The 23,341-nt window shown below is 32.1% G+C and overlaps 2 protein-coding genes across 8 annotated transcripts in view; one reads left to right on the top strand and one right to left on the bottom strand.

Moving 5' to 3' along the window:
* Nucleotides 1-5,037, top strand: part of BBS5 (Bardet-Biedl syndrome 5) — a 34,897-nt gene extending 29,860 nt beyond the window's left edge. For all 3 annotated transcript variants that reach the window (XM_031960500.1, XM_031960501.1, XM_031960503.1), the window contains one exon: nucleotides 4,234-5,037. In XM_031960500.1, coding sequence (XP_031816360.1) covers nucleotides 4,234-4,345 — 112 coding nt within the window. In that variant the 3' untranslated portion in view covers nucleotides 4,346-5,037. The remainder of the gene's footprint in view (nucleotides 1-4,233) is intronic.
* Nucleotides 4,720-23,341, bottom strand: part of FASTKD1 (FAST kinase domains 1) — a 58,171-nt gene continuing 39,549 nt past the window's right edge. For all 5 annotated transcript variants that reach the window (XM_023499270.2, XM_023499272.2, XM_012544792.3 and 2 more), the window contains 10 exons: nucleotides 21,584-21,694; nucleotides 20,801-20,932; nucleotides 17,447-17,918; nucleotides 15,793-15,907; nucleotides 12,503-12,631; nucleotides 11,601-11,732; nucleotides 9,858-9,971; nucleotides 7,752-7,890; nucleotides 7,340-7,454; nucleotides 4,720-6,518 (listed from right to left, as the gene is read on the bottom strand). In XM_023499270.2, the coding sequence (XP_023355038.1) occupies nucleotides 6,423-6,518; nucleotides 7,340-7,454; nucleotides 7,752-7,890; nucleotides 9,858-9,971; nucleotides 11,601-11,732; nucleotides 12,503-12,631; nucleotides 15,793-15,907; nucleotides 17,447-17,918; nucleotides 20,801-20,932; nucleotides 21,584-21,694 (1,555 nt within the window). In that variant the 3' untranslated portion in view covers nucleotides 4,720-6,422. The remainder of the gene's footprint in view (nucleotides 6,519-7,339; nucleotides 7,455-7,751; nucleotides 7,891-9,857; nucleotides 9,972-11,600; nucleotides 11,733-12,502; nucleotides 12,632-15,792; nucleotides 15,908-17,446; nucleotides 17,919-20,800; nucleotides 20,933-21,583; nucleotides 21,695-23,341) is intronic.

The raw sequence follows: 23,341 nt of genomic DNA, 5'->3' as shown, positions 1-23,341 counted from the left end.
GCACATTATACTTTATACAATGTTTTGTTATCTATTTTACTTTATTGTATTTTCAAAACACCTGTGTGAGGACATTAGTGTTACATTTTATAGATGATAAAATTGAGGCTTGGAAAGGCTTAAGTTATACAACTAAGAATCTAAGCCAGGTCTACAGCTTCCACATTCTTTTTACATTAGATTGCTAACATTCTTTATTTGGCCTTTAGAGTATTCCATATAGTTATAAATTAAACATTGATTCTGATTTAAAGAGAACTTGAATTAGTGGAAGGTGGTTAATTTAGATAATAAGAAAAATCATTTGAAAGAAGAAAAAAAAAGATAAAATGCCTATAAATATTATAGCAAGATGTTTTACTTTCAGACAGGATGTTAAATTCTTTATATAAATTTGGCTTCTTCATATTACTCAACTAAATTTTCCAGATTTCATGCCTATGCATAAGAAATAAATAATTCTATGGAAAAAGTTAAAATCACTTTGATTTCAAAGTTTCATATCAGATTTCCTTATAGAGGTTACTATAAGGGCTCTGTGAGCGATTTAACAAATACCTAGCATTAGAAAAGTAGTCTAAAGGAAGTACTAATGCTATTGAGTGTAACAGAGATGTCATTAGCAAAATTTACAGTTTAAAGTTGTCAGGTTCTCAAGTCTGTGATCTGCACTTCTGTACTGAGCTTGAGCTGCCTTTCAAATTAAGGTATACACATGAGAGTCTTAATAAGAATATCATGAAAATTTAAAATATATATATCATGGAAGTTTAATAGCAGTGAAAAGGCAAAGAGGACATAGTATGTTCTTAAACCAGTACAAATTTTAAATTGGCAAACTGGAAAGCTAGTAGCCTGATAATTAAAACTGGGCCTGAGTTTCTAATATTTTTGGAGAAGACAAAGAGAAAGGAGATGGACTGCTATATAGTGAGACCAGTTGTGCGAGAGCACTGAATGTGTTTGGAGCATTTTGTATTCAGCATGGAAACAGTCTAGAATCAGATTTGAAGCATTTTTTAAATGCCAGTTTCCTCATTTGTAAAATGGGGATATAATAACACCTGCAAGATTCAGAACCAGGTCTTCCTCACTTCAAGTCCAGCACTCTATTTGTTAAACTAAATGTTGGGAATGCTACAAATATAAAAAGGAGAGCATTTAGACCAGATAGGTAAATCTGAGAGTAATCTGCATAATTAAATCTAAATGTGTATATAGAGAACAGCTCTGAATTTTCCTTATGGCCTTATTGTCATTATGCATAGGAATGGGACATAGCTAATGATTTTGCAAATAAGTTTCTAAAATGATCAAAAAAACAGGAGGAGGGGTTTACTGAAATATGAAGCTTTTGGAGACAGGAGTACCTTGAGACAGTCAAAAAAGGAAAAAAGACTGCAATTAACAGAGGATCTGACATTAAGACAAGAAGCAGGAGAAAGATGATGAAAGAAGATGGGGGCAATGAAGGTTTTGGAAGTGATCGGGTAACTGAGGCTCTGTAACTATTAATGATATCATAAGAAAATGCAGAGTAGAGAGAAAATGAACAATTTTAAATCTCATGGGAAATTTCATGATCCCTACTGGGACCTGGAAATAAAAAAAAACAAAAACAAGGGACCTTGAACATCTCAGACAAAGTGGAAAGACTGAGCAAAAGAACAACAAAAGAACTGAGCAAAAAGAACAACAAAAGGAAAAATACTATCCAAGCATAGGTAGGTAATAAAAGGAGATCACTCACTTTACAGGTATCATCTTTCAAAAATGGGGGAGAAAGTTAAGAGAGACTTTTCTGCAATGTGTTTGAGAGAGCAAAGTTTTAACTTTAAGCCTATGATGCTGACAAACTTTGCCTCAAATTGATTTGTTCTTGAATTCCTAAGCCTATAATGATTAAACCAGATAAAAATGTCCACTTCTGAGCATCACATTCCAAACCTTGATACTGAAAATACTGTAATTTCTTCTCATAACTTGGAAGTTTCCATCCTCTTTGTTTTCTCTTGAAACTGTTCCAAAAAACAAAGATTTTCTATATTTTATCAGCTGCAGACAGAAACAACCTAATTGGAAACTCCAATTATCCAGGCCTCATTTAACCTTAAACCTCCTGTTGCTTAAATGTAGTCACATTTCCTTTAAACTATTAAAATTATTCCTTAAGTTAATTTCTTGCCCCAGGTTCTATACAATCTTTCTGTATGTTAATAATAAACTCTCCATTAGTTAATAGTTTAGAGCCATCTTATAAAGAACATTGGGCACCAAGTTTTGCTTGCATAAGGAGGACACAGTTGTTTATATGGCATACAGATTTTCCTTGTGGTCTTATTGCCATCTGAGAATTAGTTTTTGAAGCATTAAAGAAATTAAATCTGATGGTGCGTATCTTGCCTGGGTTCTAGTTAACTTTGCATCATTATCATTTTACATCTTTTGCTTAGGAAGCACTTTTAGATAGAGAGCAATTCTCAACTGCCATCAAGTTCCGAAACTCAGAGTAAAAAAAACCTTCAAAGAACAGTCAAAAACTGTTAAGTAAAAAAGAGCAATTTTTCAGCTATGATGATGATGAAAGTGAAGAGTTAAAATAATTATTGAGATTATTAAGACCTGGGACAGCTAGGTGGCTCAGTGGATAGAGCAGCAGCCCTGAAGTTAGGAGGATGAGTTCAAATTTGATCTCAGACACTTAACACTTTATAACTGTGTGACCCTGGGCAAGTCACTTAACCCCAATTGCTTCAGCCAAAATTTAAAAAAAAAAAAAAAAAAAAGAGAGAGATATTATTAAGACCAGTTCTCTTGATGAGACACTACAGGTGTCTTGAAGTCAAAAAGACCTGGAGAACTGAATAAAATTTATAAAAAAATATGAGCCATTCCCCAATTGATAAATGATTAAAAGTTTTGAACTATGCCCAAAGGGCTACAAAATCATTAATATCCTTTGACTTAACAATACCATTACTAGGCATGAATCCTAAAAGAGGTTTTTTTTTTTTTCTCTAAAGAATCTATCTGTACAATAATATTTTATAGTAGCTCTTTTCTCAGGACAAAGAATATGAGATGCCCATCAATTGGGGAATGGCTGAATAAATTGTATGTAATTATGATGGAATACTATTATTCTTTAAGAAATGAGGAACAGAGTGCTCTCAGAAAAACCTGAAAAGTCCTTCATGAGCTCATGTAAAATGAAATATACTATGTACAAAGTAATTCCACTGTTTTGGAAGATCAGCTGTGAATGACTTTGCTATTCTCATCAATGCAGTGATTTATAGATATTCTGAAGGACTTATCATGAAAAATACTATCCATACCCAGAGAAAGAACTGATTGTATCTGAATACAGACTGGTTTACTTTTTTTGAAACCTTATTTTACCTAGTTTTTTTTTTTTTTTTGGGGGGGGGGGGCTGGTGTTAGAAGATCTATGTTTTTTATCACAACATGATGTGTGTGTGTGTGTAAAGAAAAAGACCTGGCATCAAGTTTTGTCCCTATCATATAATCTATTCAGGCAGCACTTAACTTCTTGGGGCTCCAGGCAACTTTCTAAGATTATGTGTTATGTATGGTACCAACAAATATGCATATGAGGAATGAATTTCAATGTCAGTAGTACATTATAAAGATAAAGCCACTAGTCCACACAAAACACTAGACTCAAACATAAAAATTATTGATTCAATTAATGGACTCACATTTATTTGCTTTCAGTCTTTGCTTACCTGAATGCTTAACAGATAGGGACTGTTTTATTTGTAGCCTTTGTAGCCTTTGTATCCAAGTACCTAGCAAGAGTGCTAAATACATAGATGCTTAATAAATGCTTATTAATTGAACAAAATTAGATACAGCAGTTAAGACGTATGTTTCACATATGTGAATCTTTTTTCTGTTCTCTGTATATAGAAATGTTCATATTGATATATTGAGTTCATAATTTAAAAGAGGAAAAAGAAATAACTTAATTACAGTAGCAGTAGATAACACTCAAGCTTAAACTACTACTTGAAAGCAGGCTGCATTTTGGAAACAATAAGTCACTCAGATGGGCATGTGACCAACCTTTAAAGTCATCTAGGGTATCTTTCATCCAGTTGCCTTCAAGGATAAACACATACTTAATTCTTCTTAGTAAAATAATAAACCATTAAAACAGCATCACTTTCAAATATGTATTAACTGATTTAAATGTCATCCCTTAAACAGATATGAAGATGATAAAAAAGAATGGACTGGCATGTTAAAGGAGATTCGTTATGCCTCAGGAGCTAGCTGCCTGGCAACACGCTTCAATCTTTTCAAACTGTCTAAATTATAGATAAGAAACGTAACAATATAATTGTGGGAGTTTTTGATTATGGATTTTTAATTTGTTGTGTTTTTAAAAGACTGTACAGAAATTTATATAGAAATCTACTGTTTACTGTGTCACTGTCTGAAATGTTGGCAACTTTTGTAGATAATGAATCAAAGTATATTCTTAATGTAAAAATCAGTCATCATAAAGATTTCTAAAAGGAGATGAAAGATAAAATTGAATTTATACAATCTTGTTGGTAACCTGTCTGATCCAATTGTCTGTAAAGAGATAGTAAGTTCAAATTGTCTGTGAATATATATTTATCATTTCCATCATCAGGTTATTGCTATGTTCATTTTCAATTACAATTGAAGTTTGGAGAATGAAATATCTTTTTTTTTTTTTTTTTTTTTTTAACAAACCAAACCCCTCTATTTCTCCCATATCAAGTCAAAAATTACTACCAATTTTAATACATCAAAATAATGAAATTTTAATATTGTGCTTCATAATAATAAAGATGATAATGTGATATTTCAGAAATATTTAAGAGTGTAGTAAAGGCTCTTTTCATCACTTAAGGGAAAAAGTTGAAGTAAAATAGTTAGGTGTAAGTTTTCTTTTTTTTCCCTACTTCTCTTTGCAAGCCTGTGCAGTCTTTTCCAATTTCCAACTTCCTTTGGTTTACCAATATTAATCAATGATTTTATCTTTAAAAATTCAAAATCTGGAACTCTTAATCCTGAAGCCATAAGCTACTATCTCATGGTGGAGAGAGAGAGAGAGTACCCATAAGGAAACTGATTTATTTGTTAGCCTAATGAATGATGTGTTCCTTGTTGGGTTTTTACATACATGGATGCTTGGAAATAATAAGGTGGCAAGCAGTACAAAAAAAAATTATTCTTTGAGCTCTTCACATAAATTGTGGAAGTTCCGGGGGAAATTGTGTTCATGTTACTTAGGCTTCAGGTATAAAGTATGAACATTCCTCACCACAGCCACACACACACATCCTCTCAACACCTTTACTATTGTTGCTTGTTCAATTACTCAGTCTTATTTTGCTCTCATAAAGAGACTAGACTTCTCTGCATGAGCCATTTCACCAGAAACCTTAGGACTATTTTTAGAATTAGATTGCTTCCTTTCTGAAATACTATTGATTTTACTTCTGACTTTAGGCTAATTCAGATCCCCACTGAGCTAGAACATTGACACCTTTTCTTTACAGGACACAGAAATAACTGATTTGATACCTTAGATCAGTATCTAGCACTTGGCAATGATCACATGTAAGAAAAACAATCTAATGTCAGTTTAGGAACAAATGTGATGGATTAAATTAACTGTAACTATCTGATAAAAACACATATGTAATTTTAAGACTTTTTTTTTTTGTACGGGCTGCATCAGAATCAGAGCAAAAATTATTTTAAATGGCATTAAAATGGCATAGTGACATATCGGCCTGATGACTCTTAACTTTGTTCTCTCTGAGCTTCTTCATATAGTCATTAACTGGTTTAAAGGTTATATTTTAGCACATCTTTGCTTTATAAATAAAACTGAAAATTCTGACCAGGATGGTTACAAAAAAAGGTGTAAAATACATGCAATTATAACAATAGTGTTGATAAAATATTTTCAATTACTATGACATTCAATAATAATTGGCAAATTGAACATCACAAAATATCATATATATTTGGGCAAGACTAAGAAGAAAGCTTGTACAATCCCGATCCCTGATTTGAAGCAAATAGAAAACTACTGGCATCTGATTCCTCAGATACCAATAAACTGCCTGATTGATTACAATGCTCTTCAAAAAAATATATTCAGGTATAATTAACAATTCATTACTAAGTCAAAAAGATACATGACTTTCATACCAAAAGAACTTAACAGTGCTTCATGGGAAAAGGTATGCAATTTTTAAAAATCTCTATTTGAAGACCTATAAGTTTGTTACACAGTAACATTCTTTTAAAAATTAGTCTTAAATATTTCACAATGCTGTTTTTTAATTAAGTTTATATTTGCTATTATGATTTAAGTCTACAATGAGGTATATCATAAATTTAAAAACTAATTATGATTTGGCTTCTGCAAACAGATGCTCTCTCAAATACTCCATCCGAGCATTCTTTGTTGATAATTCCATAGAATTCCAGACCACATAAGGGATCTGTAAGAGAGAAGATTCAGATTACTTTTACTTCAGTATTTAGATTCAGATATATAACCTGTTTTTTAAAAATAAGAGATAAAGCTGCTATGAAGCAGAACTCTAGCAAGAATTTGGTTCATATAATATCCCACATATCTCTGGCAATAGGATTATGTTTCTTATGAATACCTCTTTCTGTTACCTCTGCTAGCTTTCTTCTTCACTTCTCCTGAAGAGTAATACTGAGCATTTTCTTTAGTGCACTTAAGCTGTCTTTCAGCCTTACCCCTTCAGGGGAAAGAGCTCTGACTTCAGAATCAGAAGACCTGGTTTCAAATTCTGCCTCTGTCTCCTAGTACCTTATGTGACTGCTACTACAGGGGTAAAGGATAAAGGGAGAAGTCAGGGGGTTGGAGAGAGGACTAGATGGCCTCTGAAGTTCTTTCCAGCTCTAGATATGTATTGATGATCCTTTTAATTCTATAGTAGATCCTTCTGCTATCAAGTCAACATGTTTTCCAAAGAAAATAACAACTGAGGAAATAAGAATTTTCTGTTTTTTCAAAATATGGAATAGGGAAGAAAAAAAAAAATTTTTAAATATGAAACAGAATAGAATTTTCAAATTAATGAAATAATTCTTCCCATTTCATATCAAAATATGCTTATTAGGATATCATATTCATATTAGGATAAAACAGCAATAAGTCAACTAGCATTTACTGAGCACTTACTGTATAATAGGAAGTGTGCTAAATATTAGAAAAATACAACATTTATATGCAGGGCTCCCAAGTAATTTAGTTTTTATAGCAGGATATTTTGAGTTTGCACAATACCTGAATCACACGATAGCCCAAAATTTCCAGATGTCTTTTTTTCATAGCAGATCTTCCTTTTAAGTGGGAAATGTTTTTACAAAATGCTCGTGAATCCAAGAATTCCAAAGCAACCCTATATGGAATAATAAAGAACATTTACTTTTGATGTTGCAATAAGACACGGGATAATTAGAAGTTTACAAGTAACAAAAATGTTTTCAACTCAATTGAACAAACACAAATACCTATTCTATGCAAAAGGTTGTTTTAAAATAACAAAAATAAAAGGAATTAGAACACCAAAATTTCCCATTTAAATTACTTGTAGCTGACAAGCTAATTTACACAAAAATATAGCACAGAGTTACTTGATTAATCCACTGTATAATATAATTGTGATGTAACAATCTAAAATATGAATACAATTTACCTTTGTGTTCCTGGTGGCAGTTCTGACCTACTGTTATCAGTATCTGGTCCCCAGTGTACACATGAAAGCTTATTCAAAACCTCAAGTTGACTTCTATAAGGAAGAGGCTTTTTCTTTTTATCCAAGATATATTCAAAATCTGTAAGGCAGTATGATAATCATGGACAAGGTAAATCTTTTATAATGATGGTGATGATATTAAAAAGACAGAAATATTAATCATACTTAAATCTTAATTTTACATTTTGAATAAACACTGACCACAAAAGTAGGAAAAAAATACTGTATTCCAAAAAGTTATGATAAGAGTACACATTCACATGGTGCTTCAGGATTTGCAAAGCACTTTATATATATTCCTTTTTATTCTGTGAGTGAAGTGATATCTCCTCTTGTTGATAGATGAGGAAATTAAAACTCAAGAAAAGATACATAACTTATTCAGAATTAATTACCCCGCTAATAAATGGACATGGGAGTGGGACTTAATTCTTCCTGACTCAGTCTAATACTATAGTAAGCAACTAGAACTCAAGTGCTACCTGGAAGAATCTGCCCAATAGAGCACACTTTTCTAAAGATTAATATGTCAATTTCTAACATTAAAACTAATGATCCTTTCACAATTAAGAAAAATGAAGCACTGACTTGGTCAAATCCTAATTCACTCTTTATTGGCAAATATTACATATCCTAAAAGACCAATTGTATCATATATCCAAAGCTAGAAATAGTACAAATTAATCTATTTTTAAATCTACAAGACATTTATTATATGTCAACTTTAGAAATCATTAAAAGAAATCATCTAGTCTAAAATCTTCCTTCCAATGTGTAAGAATCTCCTCTGTAATATTCCTCATACTCATTCCTGATATTCCATTTAAATAAGACCATCTAGTAATGGGGGTTTATTGGCTGGGGAGGAAAGTGAACAGGGATGTTGGAAAGGGGAGGGGGATGGCGGGAACAAGCATTAAGTACCTACTATGTGCTGAGCACTAGCTAAATGCTTTCCAAAAATCATCTAATTTGATCCCTCGACTGTGTGAAGTAGGTGCCCTTATAATCCGCATTTTACAGCTGAGGAAACTGTCAAAGATTAAGTGACTTACCTGGTGTCATATATTTGAACTCAGGTCCCTAGCCTCCTATGTCCTATTCTCTTTCACTAGTATCCCAAAGTCAACATATTCTAAACTAACCTTTTTATCCATACACCACCACTCCCAACCTACTTCTCTTTGTGACTTTACATCTGTCAGTTCTCTTAGTTACCTATGTTCAAAATCTCTAATTCTCTCCAACTTCCTCAAAATCCACATATTTGGCCCAAGTGCAATCATTCTCTTTATCACTCCCAAAGCTACCTGGCCACCACTCTTATTCAGCACCCATATTCTTTGCTAGACTTCTGCAATAACTTCCTGACCCACAGTGTCACTCCTGCTTCCAACCTCTTCTCACTTCAATCATTGAAGCCAAATTTTCCTAATGCACATTTCTGATTACATTCTCCCCAACTCCTAAAAACCTTCAGTGGTCCTGAATAGCCTTCTAAAAGTCTAGATTTCTTAACCTAGCATTCAGGATCCTTCACAATCTGGGGACAACTTGACTTTGAAGTTCCTTTCTCACTTCTTACCTTCAAATATTCTAATTAAACCGGTCTCCCTCCCCATTACTCAAACATATGTTCCCATATTTTGTCCAGCATTCACAGAACTTGAAAAGTATCACCCCACTTACTACAGATGTTTTAAAATCACAGCCATTATACAAAGCTCAGCTCCAATATCACCCTCAGGATGCTTGCCTTGATCCTTCTGCCTCCCCTAAACGCTCAAGGTATTCTACAGTATCTTTCTCATGATATCCTGAAGCAATTACATGTGTGAATACCTCTACATGACTATCAATCTCTTCAAGACAGAAGCCCAAATTCAATCACCTTCATTAATCCATTCAAGATTAATGAATCTTAAGCCAATATAACAAAAATGAATGAATATATTAATGTTTAGAGTTTTTTTTTTAAAGCTCCTGGTATTTCTTTTCCATGTTCTAATATTAATGAAATGATTTTTTACATTATTTGGGTCTTACCTACTGTGTATCCATAAGGTGTAAGAGCTGATGGCTTTACATAATTGGGTCCTCCTAGGATTTTTCCCAACATTTTGTAAATCTTGTGTTGTATTACAGTGATGCTGCTATTTACTAAAAGAAAAAAAAAAAGATGACTTTGTTCAAAGACAGCATTATTAACCTTGGAATAAAAATTATTCTAAACAAGTAATTACACAGAATAGAAACAAAATTTTGATTTTCTAAGAGCTTAAGCCTTATAAAAAACAGTAACTACTGCTATTGCTTTAAAGATTAGATTAAAAAGTACTCTATAAATCATTTTTAAGATCTTACTAAAACAAAATAGAGCAGCTGATTATGAAGCATGCCTCCTCTAAGCAAAACTCAAAGATGATATACTGGAGGTGAAGAAGGAGCTGCACATTTTCAGATATAATAAATAGATTTGCTTTGACTAATCATATTATTCCTCTATTTGAGAGATGAGGAGAGTTGGCAAAGAGTGATAAGACTTTTTTTTTTAAAGTAAAAATGCACCAAAATGGGCAAAAAGACATTTAAAAGGTACCAGAGACAAGCAGAACAATATGGTGAAGATCAGATATGTGATAAAAGATCATGGGTTTAGATAAAACAATCTTTTCTGTTCTTCTTTGCATATTGACATGTTCATATTTTCTCACGAAATAAATTGTAATAATAAAAAAAGATAATTTGTAAAATTAACTTTTACAAATAATAATAATAAAGGTAATAATATTAATAAAAAAGGTAAATTGTAAAATAAATAAAAATAAACTGGAGCTTCACTATAATCTTATTTGCTATAGTAAGAAGTTCCATTATAATTATGAGCCATTCTTTCTGGGTTCTATTTAATTACTAAAAGGTAAATCAGTCTCACCTATAAACTTCATCTTGCATTATTGGTCTCAAGGTTACTACTAACAATAGTCTCCAGTGAATTCTTAAATCTTAAATAATTCCCACAGTAACAATGGCATAATTACTTCCTCATTATCTGAGACCCAGATACCAATATCTCTTTAAGAAATCCAAGGCTATAAAACTATGCATACCCTTTGACTAAATCATGACTAAGTCTGTATCCCAAAGAGATAAAAACAAAGAAAAAGAAGCGACATATACAAAAATATTTATAGCTTCTCTTTTAATAGTGGCAAAGAATTAGAAAATGAGAAGATGCCCATCAATTGGGGAATAGATAAACAAATTGTGGTATATGATAGTAACAGAATACTATTGTGCTATAAGAAATGATAATTAGTATGCTCTCAAAAACACCTGGAAAAACTTACACAGCAACAGCAATACTGTAATAAGATCAACTGTGAATGACTTGCCTATTCCCAGCAATACAACAATCCAAAACAATTCTGCAGGATTTAGGATCAAAAAAAGTATCTACAGAGAAAGAATAGATGGAATTCCAAAGCAGATCAAAGTATACTATATTTCCCTTTATTTTTTTATCTGTTTTTTTCACAATGCAATTAATAAGGAAAAATGTTTTGCATAACTGCACACATATAATCTATATCAAGTTGCTAGCTTTGCTCAGTGGAAGAGAGGAGGGAGATAACTGGGAACTCAAAATTTTTTAAAATTAATGTTAAAAAAATTGTTTTTACATGTAATTGGAGAAAAAAATAAACTATGAAATAGATGATTAAAAAGTTTTTTTTTTAAAAAAAACAAAGATTAAGAATAATAAGAAAAAAAATAAGAAATTCATACCTTTATTGTACTGCTGCTGACAATAATCGTGATGAAACCAAGGAATTTCAAATTCAGGGCATTCCAAACAGACTGCTCTATTAAATTCCATGAGACGGCTGTGAGTTCTCATATTTAAGAATGAAGGTAAGTCTAAAATTTAAAATACTAATTAGAATTAAAATCTAAACCGGGAGTTTATAAACATTCTATTAACACAAACTATCTATACTAAATTCCATACTAGGAATGTATTCCTCGACTCCTCACCATCTTGAATTCCTAGTTTCCCTTAAAATTCAGCTCAAAAAATTCCCACAAAAGATCTTTCCTAATCCCCAGCTGCTGATGCTAATCCTGCTCACCCCAACAACAAAAAATTATCTTACATTCATTTTGTTTATGCTTAACTGTGTATATGGTGGTTCCCCCCAATAAAATGAGGGCAGGCCCCATTTCATTTCTGTCTTGAAACTACTAACACATAGGACAGAATCTGGAATTTAGTAAGCCCTTATTAAACATTTGCTGATGAATCTATCATGTTAGTGATAATACCTTGTCATAAATTTTTTAAGCAAAAAGGTGAAAAATGAAGGTTATTTTTACTATAGCCATGGAATATAATGGTGCTTTTTTTTTCTCTTTTGAAAGGGGTGTTCTACAGCATTGTACTTGATATTGCATATAAACTATTTTTTAGTCATATAGGAAGTGTCAAAGACAGGATGGCTAACTACCCATTACACCTTGTTGCCTCTTGTATTACTTTAAAATTATCATATGGTTAGAAATGATATGGACTTACCACGTCTTACCCCCTTAAATTACATTTAAAAAATTGTTTTTCATCTCAACTGGACCTAGAGTTCCATATATAAAATATATGTAATTGATTTTTTTTAAATATTAAAGATACGTACATTGAAGTTGTGAATCCAATTTGGCTAGGAATTTGATGTTAAATATTTCCTTTATTAGATCTTCTGGAAAATACTCAGAAAGGGCCAATGTAAAGCCAAGAAACACTAAGATATGAGGTTCAAAGAGACCTGGAAAAAAGATAGATTCTTAAAAGAAAATACTCAAAAAATACCAAGATGTTATTTAGAAAGGTGTAGAATCCTAGATAACTCATAGATTTTTACACGGAGGATGTTAAAATTAATTATCCAAGAAACTTTGTGAAGGGCAGCCTCGGTAAATGTATGGGAAAGTATATAAATGGGGAAAGTGGGTAGGAGATGGCACCTCTAGTAGAATTGGAAATAGGGGATTGGGGAGGCTGGCACTCAGGAGGAGCTACTATATTGCTCTGGTAACAGTAAAATATTTATAGGACTTTTAGCACCAGCTGATTGAATCACTTCTTTCCCTCTAAGCTGCCCCTCTGAGTCACATATCAATAGCACAAGACCCAAATGGCTAGATCAGGAGGCAGCTCTGGCACATGTATACATATACACATATATGTAGCAAATATGTTGGTGTGTTTGTATGCATGTATATGAGGCAGCTAGGTGGTATAGTACATAGAGTGCCAGGCCTGAAATCAGGAAATCTTATCTTCCTGAGTTCAAATATGGCCTCAGACACTTCCTAGCTACAAGATTCTGGGCACTCACTTAGCCCTGCTTGCCTCAATCTGTTTTTTCCTCATTTATAAAATGGGCTAGAGAAGGAAATGGCAAACCACTCTAGTATCTCTGTCAAGAATGAAGTCAGGAGGGGTCAGAAAGACTGAAATAATTGAACAATAACTATATGTATATGCTGTATAAAATGTATAATGTATAAATTAGTATTTGTGCATATAATAATAAAATATATATAAAAATACAAATGTATAAAATCAGAAGACAGAGTTAAGTGATTCTTAAACAATTCAATAACTAGAAAATGTTATATATATATATATATATATAGGAAGAAAATCCAGAAAATCCAATATCCTCTGGTAGTAGTTATAGTGACCACATCTATTAAAATAAAACCAAGGAGCAGCTAGATGGCACAGAGCACATGCTCTGAAGTCAGGAGAACCTAAGTTCTAATCTATCCTTAGACACTTAATACTTCCTAGTTGTATGACCCTAGGCAAATCACTTAACTCCAATAAATCAAAATTTTAAAAAATCAAAATAAAACCACTCCAGAAGAATAGGATAATTCCATGTCCCTTTTTCATACTATTCTGATCAAACTAAAAAAAAAGCAACAATCTTTGCTTTGAAAATACATCTGTGATTTCCAGGAAAATGCAAATTCCTTAGTGAAAGAAAGCTGCTTTCTATTTTATCTTTGTGCCTCCAGTGCCCAGCTGAGTGGCTGACAAAGTAGGCACTTAATACATGCTTGTTGAATTGAATCTCCTTTAAGTGATTATTCCTTCCACTGACACAGATCACTGTCCCTCTAGCTTTTAAGAGTTGCTATGGTGAAAAACTTCATCATTTGACAGTTATTTCCTGGTGACTTTATGGCCTTCAAATGGCAGACACACAGCCTGTCTACCCAAGGTTCCTTCAGTATCATAAAATCTTACAGAACTTGAGAATTAGGGATTATCTCTGTTCACCTCTCTCCTGTCCGTCTTCCACTAAGCTGGCAAAATTCCTTCCTATCGCACATTTTTTCCCACCAGTTTCACTCCTTGCACTTGGATTCTGCCATCATTATACTCCCAAGAAGGCATTTCATCAGTATCTTCATCATCCCTTCCAGATTTCATCAGCTTTGGTGCTCACATCTCTTCATGACCCTCTACCCCTCTGACTGAAGGGGCTTGGAGAAAGCACTAAGAACTCCCAGCTCCGCCAACTCTTAGCTTCCCATCAGCTGCTTCTTGGGCTGGAATTCACTCTGTACTCTATTTGGATATCACTTTCCTTCCCTCAATTCCTTTTTAACTTTCTTATGTCTCTACCTTCTCCACTCCTTGGACTGCAAGTTCAGTAGGGATTTTCTTATTTGCATCCCCAGCATTTAGCAGAGTTAGTTTTATTACAAAATGGTATTTAATCAATTCCCCTTTATATCCTATACCATTCATCCAGATATCTTGCTATTCTTCACAGGATAGAATGTCATCCACCTTGAATGGAATGCTCTCTTTCCTCATTTCCTCAGAATATATTGTAACTTTCAAAATTCAGTTGATGATTCCTTGTACATGAGATCATGCCTGCTTCAATCAGCCACTATTCCCCCTTCATACACATAAAATTTTTTTTTTGTTCATTTGTATACATGTCATATATACTTTTATGTGTATATATTGTTTCTCCTAAAAGAATGTAAATTAAGAAAAGTGAATAAATTATCCAAATCTTATGACCTAGCAATTCTCCTCCTTGACATATAATTCAAGGAAGTCAAAAGACAGAAACAAATGCCAACACATGCATAGCAGCACTCTGTTCCTAAAGAAGTGAAAATAAAGAGTGTCCACTGATTGGAGAATAATAAAGGGAAAAATTATGATATATGGGTATAATGAAATTGATGAGAGTGAACTCTGTGTGACCTGAGTGAGCTCTGTAAAATTATGTAAAATCACAAAAAAAAATGTCCCCTTTAATCTATACCTCCAAAGCATCCTCTCAGAGCAAGATAAGTTTTCTTGTTGGGAAGTCACAACCCCAGGCAAGATTTCACATTCAATTGAGAATTATCAAACTTCCCCTAGACTCATACATAAAATGGGTCTTCAAAAAATGACTCTTTGCAGATCTCTCCTTGAGACATGTCCCCCACCCCCACCCCCACCCCTAGAGAATCCCTCTTAGAGTCTCTTTAACAATGAAGCTTTTTACCATAGCCTCTGGGTTTAGCAAATTCACTCAGAACTCATGTCTCAGAGAGAAGGAACCTCACTCATTCCTGCCCAACCTCATCATCTCATCACCTCATCAAAATGATATTATGTAGTAAACAATAAGGAACTTCCAGGATGTAGTTTCATGAGAACTAAGTCAAAGTTTAAGTTTATCTTCCAAAAAATATGGAAGAGATTAGATTCACCGGGAATGAAGACAAAGGAAAGAGTATAATTTATAATACATACTGAATATGGATGGAATGCCTAAATTTATTTTTTTAAAGTACTCAACAATGAATGATTTCTTTATCACCAGATATTGATACTCATCTTAAAATTGCACAATGAAAACATTCTCAAACCCAACAGTTCATTTCAACAAAATATACCTACTTAAATGTGAGTTAAGGTGCTGGATACAAGTTCCAAAGAATTCATCCTTTTGGGGCGGATCATAGTTAAGGACACTGAAGGGAAGCAAAATAGAATGGAGTGCCAAAGGATGGATCTGAACAAAAAGAATGAAGTTGTTACGTTTTAAATATTAATTCAATAAAACTTCTTAGATTATAGAATCATAAACATGGGGCCTAGAAGCCATCTAATACAACTTAATAATAGAATTTATTAGTGATAAAGTTCTCTCAGAATTACAGTAGATATAACAAAATACTGCAGTAGATCTACAATGTTATCTATTCAGGATTTCTCTCTCTAATAACAAAAATTTCAACTCATCCACAAATGAAAAATAAACCAATACACTACTGGTATTTGCAATACTTAATACTTCTAACTAATCAGATAATTATGCAAGTAGAAGAGGGTTTTTAAAAAACTTTTAACAAGGCATATTGTGCTTGAATAAAATTATTTTATTCATATCAACAATTCTCATATACAGAATAAAACTGTATCTTATAATGCCAGATGGCATCTCAAGAACCAAAGACACCACTATCCTTTAAAAAAAAAAAATACACACTAGAAGATGACCTTCATTTAGCAATTTATAGCAAATTTTAAAGGTACAAATAAAAACAAAAGCAAAAATCCTTTTACTTTTAAAACTGGGAATTAAAATTTATTTTACTATACTTCAATGAGAGAGTCATTTTAAAACATCTAAAGGTATGATGCTAGAAATTTTTATTATCATCTCATCCAGCATTAATATATAGCCTTACCAGAGATCTCAACTTGACACAAATTATCTGTCTCCAGAAGTGAATCCCATTGTACATTGTACAATATTTACATCATCAAGTAACACTTTAGTTGAAAGGCATAATTTTCAGGTTTTAAATGCTTTACAACAGAATGTAAACTCCTTGAGGGCAGAACACATTTTGTTTTTGTCTTTGGGACTTCTTAACTCAATAGAGTGGGTTGAATTTTCTCACTCATCTTTCTTACCTTACAAAGATACTCAGCAAATTCTCGAGTGCTCAAAAGTCACTGGACCACCTACATTCTTTTCCATTTTCAACAATTGTTTGGCTACCCATGGATAATGATGTGATAAAAAGTCTGTTTATTAGCTTCTCAAAATTATCACCCATGGGTGATAGCTGAGGTGTGAGAGCTGAAGTTTAGAAAGCCAGTTTAATTGCTAATAGAAAAAGATGGAGAATCAAACTAGAAATCACAGAATGACTTCATACGTACTATAAGGATTCAGGATGGCTCTACTACATAAACCACACAAAACATGTAATCATACTACTAACAGTTAATATAATATTTATACAAATCATGCCAACAGGGTCTGTAATTTTACCATTATGGGGAATTATGGTGTGGGGATGCAGATCATACACAACCAACTTAAAACTCAGAGGCACAGAGGTCATGACCTAGGCAGGCTGGCAGTGGAATTTGAGTCAAGGTCTTTGTAACTCAAAGATGAATATCCCACCCACTACAATTCATTGTCTGTACCACAATCATTACAAAAGCTAAGAAACATTGACATTCAACAATACACATAAAATGGACTGTAATCTTTACAAAAGCTAAATATGAAACACTGAAATTCAACTAGTACCTTATTGATTTGTTGAATTGTCACAGAAGCTACCTTGTCAAGCATTGGAGGACTAAGGTAGCTAGTCTTGACAATAAAAGTTGTCAAGTTGGTAATGTTTCTATATGTGATTTGGTCAGCCAAGCGTTGCAAGGTGAGAATTGTTTCTTCAAGAAGTTCTTCTTCAAACCATTCTCCGTGAACATATTTAAGTTCTTCCCATAAGACATTCAAATTGTTAGCTTTTTGTAATCTCCGATAAGCATAGGCACTTAATTGTGGAAGTAGTTTGATATTGTCCAAATATGAATGGTCATATTGAAACCATTTTGAAAGAGATGATGCCAAAGTACATAGATCACTTAAACTACACTGTGGTAAAATGGGTTCCACTCGGGAAAGCCCTAATTCATCCAAGTGAGGGAAAGGAAGTGTTGCAATAACATGGACCAACATAGAAATTTCACCAGGTATAACATTATTTTTCAAATGGCTGTTAAAATAAAAAAAAAAAAAAAAAAAAGAAAAGTTTTATAAAAAAAGAATTTATGTATAAATTACATTAGGTTGAAACAAGACATTTATCAGATGATAAATAGTTCACTGTTGTCACCTACTATTCTGTCTAATAGAAAGTAAGCTCCTTACACTAATTCATTGTTGGTGGAGTTATGAACTGATCTAACCATTATGAAAAGTAATTTGGAACTACAACCAAAGGGCATTCAAACTGTGCATACTCTTTGATCCAGTAGGGTCTGTTTCCCAGAGAATAAAAGAGGGTAAAAGACCTACATGTACAAAAGTGTTTGTAGCAGCTCTTTTTGTGGTAGCAAGAAACTGGAAATTAACTGGATGTCTTTCAATTGGGAAATGGCTGAATAAGTTTTGATATATAAATGTAACATTATTTTTCTATAAGAAATGATAAGCAGGCTGATTTCAGAAAAGTCTGCAAAAACTTACATATGCTGATGCTGAGTGAAGTGAACAGAAACAGGAAAATATTGTACACAGTAACAGCAAAATTATGTGATGATCAACTATGATAGATTTAGTTCTTCTCAGCAATACATTGATCCTAGAAAATTCCAATAGACTTGGGATAGAAAATGACATCTGCATCCAGAGAAAGAAAACTATGGAAACTGAATGTGAATCAAAGCATATTATTTTTACTTTTTTTTTTTTGGTTTGTTTGGCCTTTTTTTTCCTCTCGTGGTTTTTCTCTTTTGTTCCGATTTTTCTTTCATAACATAACTAATATGGACATATGTTTTAAATGATTGTCCATGTATAATCTATATTAGATTTTTTGCTGTCTTGGGGAGAAGGGTGGTAAAAGAGGGAGGGAGAAAAAAATTTGGAACTCAATCTTACAAAAGTGAATGTTGATAATGAGGTAATTCATAGCAGTTCCAATGAACTTGTAATGGAAAGAACCATCCAAATCCAGAAAGATAACTATGGAGACTGAATGTGGATCACAGCGTTATATTTCCACCCTTTTTGTTGTTGTTTGCTTGGGTTTTTTTTTTTTCTCATTTTTTCACCTTTTGATCTGATTTTTCTTGCGCAGAATGATAAATGTAGAAATATGTTTAGAAGAATTAAACATGTTTAACCTATATTGAATTATCTGCTGTCTAGGAAGGGAGGAAGTCGGGAGAAAAGGAGAAAAATTTGGAACACAAGGTTTGTCAAGGGTGAATGTTGAAAACTATTTTTGCATATATTTTGAAAAATAAAAATCTATTATATAAAAAAATTATTGAAAGCTATCTTTACATGTAATTGGAAAAAAATACTATTAAATTAAAAAATTAAAAATTAAAAAAGAAAAGGAAAGAAAGTAAGCTCCTTAAAGAGACAGATTGTTTCATTTTTGTTGGAGTTCTTTTTTATTCCCTAGTTCTTTACATAGTATCTTTGCCTAAAATAACCAAGTAATTGCTGAATTAAACATTATATATTGACTAGATAAATAGTGTCAAACTCAGATAGAAATGGATCCCTGCAGAGTTGTATACTGACTTAAAAAAAACACACATTCATATTATCTACATTCTGTTACATTTTAATTTTATTGTTGTTAAATATTTCTCAATTGATGACCAGTTCTGATGGACCTGGCCATCCTCAGCAACGAGATCAACCAAATCATTTCCAATGGAGTAGTAATGAACTGAACCAGCTACGCCCAGAGAAAGAACTCTGGGAGATGACTAAAAACCATTACATTGAATTCCCAATCCCTATATTTATGCCCACATGCATTTTTGATTTCCTTCACAAGCTAATTGTACAATATTTCAGAGTCTGATTCTTTTTGTACAGCAAAATAACGTTTTGGTCATGTATACTTATTGTGTATCTAATTTATACTTTAATGTACTTAACATCTAGTGGTCATCCTGCCATCTGGGGGAGGGGGTGGGGGGGTAAGAGGTGAAAAATTGGAACAAGAGGTTTGGCAATTGTTAATGCTGTAAAGTTACCCATGCATATATCCTGTAAATAAAAGGCTATTAAATAAAATAAATAAAGTACTTATACAGGTAAAAAAAAAATATTTCTCAATTATGTTTTAATCTGATTTGGGCTCACTTAGACAACTTGTTTGATTAGACTATGTGGTGGCAAAAATTGAAAATACAAAAAATTTAAGAAGGAAGATAAAAATAAAATAATAGTGGATCATAAACTCATTTGTGGTGGGAGCATGAATTTTTTTTCTATTCAACAAATAGAACACCTTTATTAGGAACAAGAGAAATGAGCTTATGTACAAAAAATATTTCTAAAAAATATTCTAAAACATTTAAACTATGAAAGTTTTTTTGTTTGTTTTTTTGTTTTTTTTTTTTTTTACAAAAGTAATTGTCAGTCTGAAAGCCAGAAAGGCCTAGTGGACAGAGAAACAGGTTTGGAGGAAGATAGATCAAGCCCAACCTCAGATACATACTAGCTGTGTGACCCAGGAGAAATACTTAACCTCTTATATCCCTGACAATTCACTAAAAGCTATTAGTTGTAGAGCAGTAGAAGATCTGAATTGGTGAAAGATCAAAAGGGAGAAAAACATGAAAAACAAAGAACAAGCAAAGAAATAACAACAAAAAGATGAAAATACTATGCTTCGATCCACATTCAGTCTCAATAATTCCCTCTAAGGAGGATGGCACTCTCCATCACAAGTCTACTGGAATTGCCTTGAATCACCTCACTGCTGAAATGGGATGATGGCTTTATTTTTAATCTCAATAGATTATGCCCTCAAAATGACATGTCATATTTGAACACAGTTAAATTGCCAAAAGTTTTTAGGAATAGTTTATATGAAAACTAAAACAAACAGTTTTATTTTAAACTTACCTAAGTAGTAGATCTCTGAGAATTATAAAAAACTCTGAATTATGAAGATTCAAGTGGATCAAGGATTTGGTTATCTGTGCCAGTTCCACTGGTTTATAGACATGCAAGTATTTGTATAAAATAGAAGCAATTCTGGAAGCAATGTTAAACAATGATTATTATAATAAATGCTTCATTTTTAGCAGTTTATATTAAACAATCAAAACTAGAAATGCATTTTGAATTAAGAGCTAATCCAAAACTATTGGCATCAAATCCATTTTCTCCAATCTGCAATTTTTGTCAGAGTTATTACTAAACAGCACAATTTACTGTCTTTTCTCCTCTACTCCCAGCCATATCTCTGATAAAAATAATCAAAAATATTTAAGTGATCCCAAAGCAAAAGATAATGAGAGAGGAAAGAAAGATAAAAATAATAAACAACTGGATAACAGAGTTATCCTATATATAATTTAACTAACATTAAACAAAATATATGCTTTCTCTTGTTCTAAATTCTTTTATTTAATTAAAAAGAAAACAAATATCCATGAAAATGTGGATGTCATAACACTAGTATATAATTAAAGGAAACTCAAAATCTGCATGGCTATGAATTCCCTTTAATGGAAACCAATCATACATTATGATGTTCTTTTTGTCTTCAAAACCATTTATAAAACAGGAAAATTCTCCACATGCCTTTATACAAGCAAAAAGTTTTATAATAATTAAAATACACATATTCTTCTTGAAATGATACAATCTAGTTATAGTATTAGAAACTTAAAAAAAAATTACTTTTCAATCAGATGTGAATCTTTGCAATTCATTTCTTCCATTGTGATCACTACGGCTAATGCTTGTTGACTAGTCAATACATCCATCACCATTTGGAGAGCTAACATAAGCCTAAAAAATAGAAAAAAAGTTGAAAAAGCTGAAAAATTTCCTAAATTTGTAAATTTCCTAAAATTGGGAGTGGAATTTCTTCGGAAAATAAAAAGGAAAGAAATAAACTTCTCCATAAGAAAAATTAAATGGCTAATTTCATTTTTATTGGTTTTATTCATATAGTTAGACAAGGATAGGAATCAATCATTATCTCAGAAAGAAACAACTACAGTATTATGGAACAGAAATTAAAATATGCATCTTCTAATTTTATGTCTCTCTGTAAATCAACTATAATAAAAAGAAATATTTTGTATTGATACTTTAAAAATTGAAAAATTAGGCTTGATATGTTGAAATAGAGTGAAATAAGGAAACTATTCAATGCTTACTGTAAAAGCGAGGCAAATAATTCTACAAATTGTGAACAGATATGCCTATTATGCCTCGATATTAATATTTGTATGCAAGTCCATATTCTAAAAATATGGAAGGAAATTCAAAATACAAAATGTCCATTTTGGACACTATCCAAGGGTTTTGTTAATGAAGTATCAAAAGATTCCACTTACATTTTAGAATATTTTATAAGGCAGTCCCAGATCAGGGGTTTAGAAAACATCTCCTCCTGCTTTATCTTCTGTGTTCAATACTCTCCTTAATTATCTCTGCCTATATCTAAATTCTACCCAGGTTAAGTATCATCTCTTCCAAAAAGACTTCCTTAACTATTCCAATCTATATAGTTATCCCTTCCTATGAACTAAGATAGTTATTGTCTATATCATACAATATAATATTTAATTATCAACTTTACTATTATTTCAAAGTTTTATTGTACATTCTTATTTCCCCAACTAGCCTATAACATTCCTGAAAGTAGTAACCACTACTTTTTCTATTTCTTCATCTCAAACAATATTTGGCATCATGTAATTCAAAGAGAAGATGCTAAAACAACAACAACAACAACAAAACCCACACCCTAGTGAACAAAAAGAACTTAGGTACAATTTCATCTAATCATCACTCTCCCACTTCTGTATCTTCTCCTAAAACCAGATTATCCTCCTTGCTTCAACTAGATCTACTCTTTCCTAGGAAAGACAGAAAATCCCCTTTCCTCCAAAAAAATCCCTCTTGATAAACTTTAAAAAGATATGGTGAATATTCCCCTAATTCAACTCCTATTACTCACTTTATTATAAAGCCATAATTATCAAAACAATTTATTAATGGCTAAGAAATAGAATGGTGGATTAGTGCAATAGATTAGATACAAATTAAATTATAATAAATGACAATAAACCAAAAGATACAAGCTTTCAGAACAAAAACCTATTATTTGACAAAAACTTCTGGGAAAATTGGAAAACAGTAGATATAGAACAAGATCTCACATTGTATACTAAGATAAAGTCAAAATAGGTACATAATTTACATATAAAGGGTGATATAAGCAAATTAAATATGGAATAATTTCTCTGTCAGATTTATGTATAAAGGAAGAATTTGGTACAAAAGAAAAAAGAGATTATAAAATTTTAAATATATAATTTTGATTATATAAAATTAAAAAGTTTGTGTACAAACAAAACTAATGAAACCAAAATTATAAAGAAAGCAGAAAACTGGAAGAGTAATTTCCAACAAGAATCTGTGATA

The sequence above is a fragment of the Sarcophilus harrisii genome, chromosome 3, assembly GCF_902635505.1.
Source record: "Sarcophilus harrisii chromosome 3, mSarHar1.11, whole genome shotgun sequence".
Lineage (NCBI taxonomy): Eukaryota > Metazoa > Chordata > Mammalia > Dasyuromorphia > Dasyuridae > Sarcophilus > Sarcophilus harrisii.
Note: the sequence above shows the minus strand (reverse complement) of the source record. Positions and strands in the feature narration are given on the sequence as shown.